Consider the following 11331-nt stretch of genomic DNA (forward strand, 5'->3'; position numbering starts at 1 on the left):
AGTGTCCTTTTTTCCTCCCACTCCACACATTTCCTTTTGTACAATCAAATCAAAACGCAAAGCACATAACACTAAGCACATGAACCAGACAAAGAGGAGAAAAAATTTCAAAGCTGGGCTTTAACCTTCTCTACATACATATATTACAAAAAAAACTGATGTGCACCAACAGTTTAAATTTGCTCTTTGAAACTTCTGACTTTGCTACATCACAAGTGAAAATTGATTGACTGCCCTGAAACTGCACTCCATTAAATCTTCTGTTCCACTTGGGAATGCTTGGACATCTAGTTAGTTACTCCTTCAGCTGCAAAAGAGGGTGGCAAACTGAGGTCGAAGCATCATTTACAAGAAACATTAGAAATTGTTTAGCTGGAAATGCTCACTCAACTGACAAGTTGCTGTGAATATATCTATTTAGCATAACTATATTTACAAACTAATTCCACAGAAAAATACACTAAGAACAAAAGCTCAAGATTCTGTCTGACGTAAACGTCACTGCTCTTACTTTATGTTTCTTTGTTCTTTGAAAGCACTGCTAATTCAAGATCAAGTTTGGTCCTTATCTCTAAACTAAATAAGTGAGAAAAAAATGTGCTAGTCTTGAAAACATGACTAGCCACCTAAGAGTTAAGTTATAAAGTAACTACATGGCAAAAAGCTTACAGAGGAGAAAAAAATGCTGTTTTTTCCTGTTTTCAAAGAAGTTTTCCATCAGTCTTCATAACCTTTATATATTATACTTTGGTACAATCTACTATGGTTTATACTTACAAAACAGTACTAACTTCAAATAATGAGATGAATTCCTAGAGTTATTATTACAAGTGCTATTACAATTTGTCTTATTTTGTGGGCACATTCCTCTCTCCAAATTTTCTAGGCTGAGTGTACTTCCACACAGCTGCCAGCTAGACCTTATTTTGGGATACAGTCCGTCAGCACATCAAGTCTGTGCTGAAGACTCTGTAGATATCTAGAGCATACAACCTCAAGCTGATGACTTGAAGTTCAACACAGAGTTAACATTTGTTTTGTTTGATCACACGCACTAACAACCTCTTCTTGAAAAATCTGAGTTCAAGTTAACACAGAATTCAGGAACAACAATGTATTTGTGGCCTGCAGCCACAAACCCCTGGCAGATGTGCTCAGGTAATGAATGTGGGCTCGGAACATCTGGGCAGCTCAGGTTATGTTGCCAGTATTTTATAATCAAGGCTGAAATCTGCCTTGTCCCAACAAAGCCAGCCATGAAAGCTCCCAATGACTTTTGCTGTGCCATAGTTCCCATTTTTCACTCTACAGTGAGACATTATGGACTTGTGATAGGAATTAGGGTGCTGAACTGGATGGATCCTTTGTGTCAGTACACAGAGCCTTACATTCCATTATTTCTTACAGACACAATCCCAGGTCTGTTGGTTTTAACTCTGTAAGTGACCTCGACACAAAAGTGAAATGGAATTGTCACACTGTGCTGTCACAAGCTGTGTTTTAGCCATACAAAGAACTGGGGAAAAGCAGGTGCTGAAATCAAAACACAACAAATGAGCATGATTTAACAACTAGCCAAACTATACTCCAGTCAACTCTCACAAATATACTTTGAATTGTTTTCTACCCTTCATACATCTAGTGATTGGTAACAAAAATGCTATCAATATCCTGATGATGCCTCATTGAAGAACTGCATTTAATGGAAGGAACTTCATAAATTACCCACTTCTGAATATCCACTGAATACAACATTCAACACATCATAGTCTTGAAAGTATTTTGAAGTTGATATATATCCATTTCAACACTCTTAAGAATGTACCTCAATGGTTCCCCTACATTTGTATTTACAAAATGTACATGTAACATTTTTCTGTGATAAACACATCACAATATACTTCCCACAACTTGCTTTAAACTGGGGCATCTCCAAAATAGAGCCAAATTTTTTCCCTAAACCAAGCAAATTTCCATAATCCAGTATTTTACAGGAAGCGAAGATGCTTAAGAGAAGTATTTAAATGTCTCTGCAAAATGAAAATCACAAAGTTATTTAAACAAAAAACCAACCCAAACGAGAAGAGAAGAGAAGAGAAGAGAAGAGAAGAGAAGAGAAGAGAAGAGAAGAGAAGAGAAGAGAAGAGAAGAGCTCCTTCCCTTTCAATCCAGGATATTAAAAAAATAACAGAGTTTTGATTTTTCATTTGCTACTATGACAATCAGCAAAGAATGAACACTTAATTTCCTTAAAAGGTGTAACAAACTGTGGGGGCAGAAGAGTTAGAGAAGCACAACTACAAATGTGGTTAGGCCACTTGAATATATACTTTATCTTTCTCCACAAAAGAAATGAAACAAACCCTCAGACTTAACAGGGCCAAGAAGAAAGATTTGATCTGAGCTTTACTAATTCATTGTATGTACTGTGATAGTAAAATGTGAAGCCTCACTGAAGAACCACAACAAAACTGAGTTACATAGTTCCACTATTCAATACAACCAATTTACAGTTAAAAGATACTTAGAAAATAGTTGCTTTATTTTACAATTAATCCTACCAATGTGGCTTTACAGTAACTTAAAAATGTAGATCTATGATAAAAATATGCTTTTTAATCCACATCCATCCTGTGTATTCATACATATGAATAGATGCCTTGAAAAATATCTGCCACAGGTCACCATTAAGGGACACATGTGAATCTTATGAGGATGTTTATGAAAACAGTAAATATTTTTGCCTTTACAGTGTACTGAACCAGTAACATGCCAGTTTTCTTTTCCTCTAAGTAATATGGAGAGAAGTTCAAAGAAATAATTTCAAAGAGCACAAAATTCTTGTGTGTAAATATTAAAAGCTCATCAGAAATCAGAAAAAATAAAAGCTCTTCGTAGAGAGATACTACAGCTCTGGAAAATACATCTGATAATATAAAATCTGTACTTTTAAGGTATTTTCTGGACTAGCAGCATACTGTCAGAGAAACCACATGGTGGGCTGATTATAAATATAAATATTTTTTCTAAGATTAAAAAAATAATCAACCCTGTATTTATTGACCCATAATATCTATCATGTGGCATCCAGCCATTCAAAACCTCAAAGGCATAGAAGAGAACAGGGAGAGATTTGTGCATCCCTTTTTACCCTGCAAGTACAGTTTGTGGAGCTTGTGCTTCCAACAGATACACAAAAATAATACACTGCCCAGTAATAGCAGATTTGGAATTTATTACAGAAGAATAAGAGTGGCATTATAGGGCTGCTTCTCTGTTATATCCAACAGATCTGCACATCCAGTTATCACATAGTCTGGTTGAATAAGATGAAAGCATAACTGTTAGTGACTTGGTTTTTTCTACTGCTTTGGCACAGATCAGAAATGCTGCAGCAGTCGGGAAGAAATGAAGCTGCACCTACTGAGAAGTCTAAAAGGGACACAGCAACCCTGATGCTGTACCAGCTACGCCAACCTTCCTGAAGAACAAGGGGCTGTGGCATGTCTCATTAAGTTCTTTGTGTCCGATAATTTATCCTCATTCAAGAGGTACTGAACATCAGCATAGTGTAAGCAACCTTCTGTGATAGTACAGTCTTGCAAGTTGGAAGTAATTGTTCTGTAACTCTAAACGTGACTGGCACCATAGTAATAAATCTCTGATTGACCAAAAAACTCAATAAATTAAATCACAGTAAAAGACAGACTGTGAAGGTTAAGAATTATCAGAGCCTCACAGGCTTTATGGATGAGACATCTCTTTCCCACTTTCCCTCCCTTCCATTTTTTTTTTTTTTTGTCTGTGATGGACATGAGCAATTCAAAAGAAGTAATACGTGAAAAAATAAAACCATTATTTTTACTATACTGATTTTGTACATGCACATACAAAGGAGTTTTGTGCATAAAACCTGCTAAGACATCTCCATATCTGTGAACCATTTGCGCTCCACACAGGACACAGACAGAGGTTCACTCCTATCCCTGCATGTGTTTGAGCTCTCCCTGGGAGCAGCCCTGAGCCTTGCCAGGGCAGTGGCACCATGGAGGGCAGGGCACACTGGAGAAAACCCCAGGGGCAGGTCAAGCACTTCCCCTGCAGCAGCAGCAGAAGACAGGGCACTAGTCCTCAATTTTGTCCAGAGTTCTGGGGCTAATCAAGCTGGTTAAAAGCAGCTTGGCAAGGAACGTGGAAAAGTCAAGTTTCTTACAATAAATGTGATGGCTCCACTCCTGCAGTGCTCTTGCATTTGTGCTCTAGTTTAAAGAAGTTAAAGTCAACCATGGAGGATGAACAGCTAATCCTCAACTCTGTTTTAAGTCAGATGAATAGTTCCTAAGGAGTGGATGCAGCACAAACGCATCTGATGTAAACTCCTAGTCTTAGTTGGGTAGGGTCAGTCAAGCAAATTTGTGTCTTTTACCTCTCCTGCAACAAGCATTTCCACCAGCTGTCAAAATAAACTCATAAAAACTTAGGCATTACACCTCAATGACTATAAGTCCCTCCTTATGAACAACATCTTTAACCAAGGTCTTGGGAATCAGCACATCAGAAACAAGCAACAGAAGACAGATCCCAAGACAATCTGGAATTCCTGCAAGACAGGTTGAATGAAAACAACCCATTGCAATGAGGAAAAAAATGGCTATTGCTTGAATATACAGCCAATTCTAATTTGTTGCTAATAGAAATTTTTCATCAAATAGCCATTAAAAACTACAACTCCAAGCTGCATACTGCAGATAATGGATTTACCCTTTCAGTTAACTTAAGCAAAACAAATGTTTAAACTTTCCAGCAAATGCACACAAAACATGATGAAGATTCGATTGCTGCAGTGTTACTAGGGCCGTGAGAAAACTTTGGGTTTAAGTGAGTAATTCCTATGCAGTATCAAATTTTCAACAAAATGACAGCATTTCTCCAGCAGTTTTCTGCACTCTATCATTTAGAAGACTAGCACACTCAATGAAGAACAGCCCAAAGGATCACTTTTTTTGACTTGTGGCCACTACTCTACACACAAAGCTTAAATTTTCTTGGAATACGTGTCTTTGGGCTTACTTATTAGGTGATTAAACCTGACACATAGCTTAATGTCAGGCCATAGAACTTCAGCCAGTTGCTCCTGAAATTTGTTTCAGTTTGTAATTTCACTGTATCTGTATAATTTAATGTCAAAGGCTTTAGTTCTAAAAATAAAACCAAAAGTACTGAATCATCATTGGAAGTGAAGTATCACCTTGAGGATATTAGACACCAGTATGAAAAAATGCATGTTTTTTGCAAGGCAATGGAAGAATTTAAAAAAATATATATTTTCCACTCTATAAAACGTACAAAAATGTCTAATTTTGAAGTACAGGACTTTCAGTATCTTAATCTATAATATTTTAATGGAAATTGGTTGGGACACCTTAAAACACTAGGTTTATGAGCAATGCCAATGTGAAACACAGAGTAAAGAGAAGGCATCAAGGCATAGGTACACCAGCAAAGTTCACACAAACTGTTTTGCTTACTTATCAGTAAAACCCAGTAAAAATGTTTTGACGTGAGTAGCAATCATGGCCCAAGCCTAGCCAGAGTTACACAAATGGATCCAGTGGGCCATGTATATTATGGGTATCAGCTGTACCAGTAGCTCCCTGAGGAAAGGCAGAAACACTCAGTAACTTGAGTAGACACAATGTCCAACAGTAGAGAACTTCAATGTATTTCCACATCACCTAATACAAAAACAAATTATTAAATTTTATGAGAAAGAGACTCTTCCAAACTCAGCACAGATTAGTCGTTGTCCACTGACCATGACTTGGTACATCTGACCTGCTGGCTACCACACAGTTCTCCCACAGAGCACTTGTATGGAATAATTTCCACATTTCATCAAACAAACTTGTCATGCCAACCACAACTCAGGATTACTTCAATCCCAGACATCACTTGCAAGAGTTTGCCAAAGGAGGTCAAGGGATTTTACTGCAGAGACAGTAAACATAGTTTGCTCCTGAAAGAACCTTGGAAATGAGGTCTACTCTAATTACTCCAGTGAAGATGATGAGAACAAGTAACAATGTTTAGTGGGAAACAGGTCAGTAAGCCAAAGGAAAGTTGTCACATTGAAGAAGAAGGTAACCCTATCATTTGCCCAAAGGCTGCACAAAGGATTTTTCAAAAACCATACTAACAAATCCCAGCAGGCACATACAAAGAGAGGAGCCATGTCAATGCCTGTTGAAACAAACTTGCAGAAATAAAAACCCAATGCACCTTTTCTTATGTTTTCCTTCACCTGTCTTGTTTGCCAACTACTCCAGGTCTGTCCACCTCACTAAAAAACACTTCGTCCCTTGAAGAAACAAACTCGAAAACACAAAACGTATGTTATTTGCCTCACCTACAGAGGCTGGTAACATTACTGACTGCTGCATTTTCCATCTAGAAAAGAGCCTCTTCAATGTTTCTACCCCAGTAAAAAAAAAAAAAAGAAAAAAGGAAAAAAAGGCAAAAAATAGCGGGTAGTCATCACCACAACCTCTAAAATGCATGGGAACAAATGACATTGAGGATACACAGCCAGCCCCAGTCACACTGCCAACCCATTAGTAGATTTCAAGGTCTTGATCTTTGAATTTGCAATCACTGGCCTACATAGAGATCAGCTCCCTCTCTTCAGGGATGACATCCAGAATAAAAAGAATCCCACAAATAAGTGAATGCACTAAGATTAAAAAAAAAAAAAAAGAAAAACAAACTTACCTTCATTTTTTATAAGAGGATTTTTCATTTGTATTTTGGAAGAACCATGACACATATCAGCAGAAATAGTTGGCATTCATACTTTAACTAACAATTGCAAATAGATTACACAACAATTTTTTGATCAAGACACTAGATCAAGATCCAGAAGGAAAAATGGAAGTATAACAAATGGCAGCAGATTTCAAACATGAGACTCAGACAATATTGAATGGCATGACCTATAAATAAGACAACCACGAAACAGAAGTAAGCCCACCATCAATAACACAGGCAGTTCACAAAACAGTTTAAATTACTTAAAAATTAACATTTCATGTCTACTCACAGCTATGTCCTTCCCAAATTAGTGCTCACTATATTTAAATCATTTATTGTTTTATGGTTTTTCAGACATGGCTAGAAAATTCATTATAAGACAAAACTTGTCAAAAATGAGCAACAATTTAGAAAAAAGAGACAGCCTGACCACATGCCAGTCCAAAAGCATTAACTATTTTGGCACCTTAATTAAACTTTGCACTTGCACGATTAAAGAAAGTGTCTGATTTTTAAAATTTAGAAGTATCCCTTCAGGTGTTTTTCAAGAGCGGCATTTGCGCAATGGCCACTACGTGCCACCTACCCAGAGGACAACTGCGCCCCACAGACTACTGAGCAAACAAGGCAACATTTTGAACACAAGACAGCCAAGAAGAGTCATGCACAATGGTCATTCTTAGCCTCAGTCCAATGCTCAGCAAACAGAATTTTGCTGGTCATTTATTAGTGCCCATCAAAACCAGTATCTCGTTGTCCATCTTTGATCAAACATGGCAACACACGAAGAGCAAGAACTGGCCGCATCACAGTCTACAGGCCCAACTCCACAAACCCAACACAACTCTCGCAAAGTCAAAGCAAGTTTTTGGCAATTCCTTGAGACACAGAGTGGTTCCTAAATTTCACTCCTACTTTCAGGGATGATCCCTTCAAGATTGGCTTAAGCTACATTTTTTTTACATCTTTTGTGGCTTAAGCTACATTGTGAGGATGGGGAAACTTGCCAGAGCAATTAACCATGATTTATCTGTCTTGGGAATACAGGCCTTCGGTCTTCTTTCTAGTCTATCAGTGTAGCACCTCTGCTGACAGCCAACTTGCTTAAAATACAAGCCCACCCGGGACACCTTCCACTGACTTCTACAGGGTCTGTTCACCGATGGCATTACAGATGTAACTCAATTAAGGAGAGGTACATGTGCACCAGCTGTATGGTAAGACATCTTCTGTCAAGTGTCCTGAAGGCTATCTGCATCCTTTTAACCTTAAGAGTTCCAGCCTCTGGATATATATTTTTAATATATCGCTGTCTGGATGCATATTAACTATCAGATAAGAGCATTTTTGGTTTTGGGAAGCCAATTCTCTACCCAAAAGGCAAGAACAGCTCCAAAACAACGATGGCTTTTCAGTCCCGGGGATAACTTCTTGCAAAAATAAAAACAAGGAAGTTCAATCCAAGAGAACCATGATGCTTTTCAGTTAAGGGCAAGGATGTGAAATTGCCAGACATAAGATAGGAAACTCAAAGTTCGGCTGTCACCTTGTTCCCTTCTTCACCCCAAGACCTCCCTCTCCCGTCAGCACACGCTGTGACCACCTCCCGAGTGACGAGTGAAGGATGGCGTGTCAAAGCCTTAACTTTCAATCTTTTTGGCTTCTCTCGCAACCTCAACCCTATCGTTGGAGCACGAAGAGCCGAGGAGTTTAAATTTTAGTATTTTGCACCGCCGCAGCTTGCTGCACGGCCAAGGCACACGATGGTGGCACAGGACTTTGGTATGGACACAAATCCAAGAGGAAAGCCCCTCTGCCCCCCTCCTCCTCCTCCTCCCCTGCCCCCCCCCCCCCCCCCCCCGGCCCGGATAGAGGCAATAACTCGGCTTTGCTCACATTTTTGCACAGCGCCGGGCTCGCACTTCGACGTGCTCACTGCCGGGGCTGTCAGCGCTGCTCGCCCCATCCAGCACCCCCACTTCTCCTCCCGGAGTCAAAGTGTTGTGTGAACGTGGGGAAAGGACTGGGGGGGGAGCGCAGGCCACGGTAACACTTTGCCGTCTCCTCCGTTCAGTCACATTTCCGTCCTCCTCCAGCAAAACTGGGGAGGGAAGGGGGGGCGGGGGGCCAGGCTGGGCACACACGCAGGCGCTGGGCCCAGCGGGAAGGGGCAGCAGCCGCGGCAAGTGTGGGTGACAAGCCCGGCGGCGCTCCCGGGGAGCAACAAAAACGCTCTCGGGTGCGGTGGGGTGGGGTGCGGTGGCCGGCGGGGCCGGGGGCAGGGCCGGCGGGGCTCGGGGGCTCTTACCTCGTAGAGTTCCTCGGAAGCCATGCTGTGGGAGCCTCACAAGGTGGAGTTGGGTGCTGGTTTGGAAATACTTTTGTTTCAGTTGGTGTCCGTTTGGCCTCCTCCTCCTCTTCTCCCTCCTCGTCTTCTTCTTCTTCTTCTTCTTCTTCTTTTTCTTTTTCTTCTCCTCCTCCTCCTCTTCCCCTCCTCCTTCTCCTCTTCCCGTCCTCCTCCTCCTCCTCTTCTTCTTCCTCCTCCTCCCTGCGCGTCTCTCTCCAGCGCAACTAGCAGCTCCGCTCGTTAAATGCCAGTGAGGTGCTCCTGTTCCTGCCCCTGCTGCTGCTGCTGCTGCTGGCGCTGGCGGCGGCGGCGGCGGCGGCGGCGGCGGCGGGGGGGTGCGCGCACGGCAGCTGCGCAACTCGCTCGCTCTCCCGGCTCGCCCTCGCACAGCCCGGCGCGCGCGCACCCGAGCGCGCGCCCGAGCGCGCGCCTGCGGGAGCACGCAGCCGCGCGCACCCGCGCACACAGAACTCACACGCGTGCTCGCCCCCCCCCGCCCCCCCGCACCCCTCCGTCCGCCGGCGGCTACACTCGCTCGCTCCCTCCCCAGGAACACTAATCGAGCGCAGAGAGGCAGCGCCACACGCGAACCACCGCTCTCCGCCCCGCCGGCTCCACCAGCCGCCCCCCCCCGCCGCCGCCCGGCACCATCCTCCTCCTCCTCCTCCTGCTCCTTCTCCTCCTTCTCCTCCTCCCCCCACCCCATCCCGGCTTTGATCTCCCATTGTCTGCTCAGCTGAGCCCGGCGGCGCGCGGGGGGCGGCGGGGGCGCGCGCCCGGGAAACCGCGGGTGATGGGAGCGGGAGGAGGAGGGGTGCGGGAGTGTGGGATGTGCCCGCGGGACGGACACGGAGTTGGGAGCGGGGCGGTGGTGGGAAGACTCGGGGCGCCGCGCACGTGCAGGGCTCCGGTCACGCCCCCGAGCCCCCGGCCGTGCCCGTCCGCAGCCCCCCGTGGCCGCCCCTCCGCCGCCCTCCGAGCTCCGCTCCCCGCGGGCTCCACCATCGCCCCGTCCATCGCCCTGCGGTGGTGAGATGCATAACGCGTCTGCACGCGTTTCTTCCCCGTCCAAACTTCCTTGGTTGGATGCCTTCGCCGTAAAAGAAATTAAACAGCCCTCGACGGTGGCTGCCAACACCGGATATGTGCCTTCCATCTCCCGGCTGACCGTGTTTGCCAAGCCGGGAAGGCCCCGCCAAGGCCTCCGTGGGATGATGGGCCAACAGAAAGTAGCTGAACTGTTGACCTCCTTATGAGTCCATGGCTAGTTACACCCCGCAACCTGTTCTTGTCACCTCGTGTGTCGTCTAGGGGTGCCTCACATGAAGTGCTGTGTAGCTAGCCATGAACCTGATGAATGGAAGGCTTTGTTATGCAAAGGTAGATGGAACGAGTTACTGAGTTACTTCTTCGAGAGAAAATTCTTCAAGGCATAGTTTCTGATCTCAAAAGGGCTGAAGAGTGGGACAAAACCAGTGTCAGGACAGGAATGCCAAACTGTGTGCTCTGTCACACCGCAGTGTTTGTTCCAGTGAGTGTTTCGTATTCCGTGCCACGCCAGGGAGCCATTCTCTGCCACAGAACAGCACAGGTTGGCGCAGAGTTCCTCACATTTATGTAATCAACCAACCCATTGAGTCAACTCATTTTAACCAAAGTTTTGGGTTTTTTTTTTTCAAAGTCTTTTAGAGGTCTTTTTAAAAAATGTTCTCAAATGTTCTACTTTGATAGTTCAATGTTCTACTTTGTTCTACTTGGTCCACCAGATAGTCATTCAGAAAATGGTTCATTTGTGGGATTTGGATGATTTACGTAGAAAGAGCTGGAGATCCCTTTCTCAGACTTGATTAATCTGCCCATTCTTTATGACAAATATGTCCATGTCTCCAAGGGCAACATCCTGCATCTGGATAACTGAAGTTCTGTATTGATCTTCAAGATGGATGTCATTTATGCAGATAAAACATCTAAGAACTTTCATACTTTTCATACTTGCCTAATCTTCTAACTAGTCTACAAAAAGGTTTTTAATCCACTCCTTGATATATTTAAGGGCTAGGCTTAATCTAAGGTGCTGAAAGAGCAGGATCCTTGGTGGAAGGATGGGCCTACATACAAACTTAAGATGGTTAAGATGTGGTAAACTCTGTGGCTGCCTTCTGGAGATGAGCATTAAA

General features: G+C 43.4%; 1 protein-coding gene across 2 annotated transcripts in view; it reads right to left on the reverse strand.

Annotated features, from left to right (window-relative positions):
- CDYL (chromodomain Y like) overlaps positions 1-9449 on the reverse strand; it is a 105724-nt gene extending 96275 nt beyond the window's left edge. For both annotated transcript variants that reach the window (XM_066558867.1, XM_066558876.1), the window contains exon 1: positions 9116-9449. In XM_066558867.1, coding sequence (XP_066414964.1) covers positions 9116-9139 — 24 coding nt within the window. In that variant the 5' untranslated portion in view covers positions 9140-9449. The remainder of the gene's footprint in view (positions 1-9115) is intronic.
- Between the last annotated feature and the right edge of the window lie 1882 nt (positions 9450-11331).

The sequence above is a fragment of the Molothrus aeneus genome, chromosome 1 (genome assembly GCF_037042795.1).
Source record: "Molothrus aeneus isolate 106 chromosome 1, BPBGC_Maene_1.0, whole genome shotgun sequence".
NCBI lineage: Eukaryota > Metazoa > Chordata > Aves > Passeriformes > Icteridae > Molothrus > Molothrus aeneus.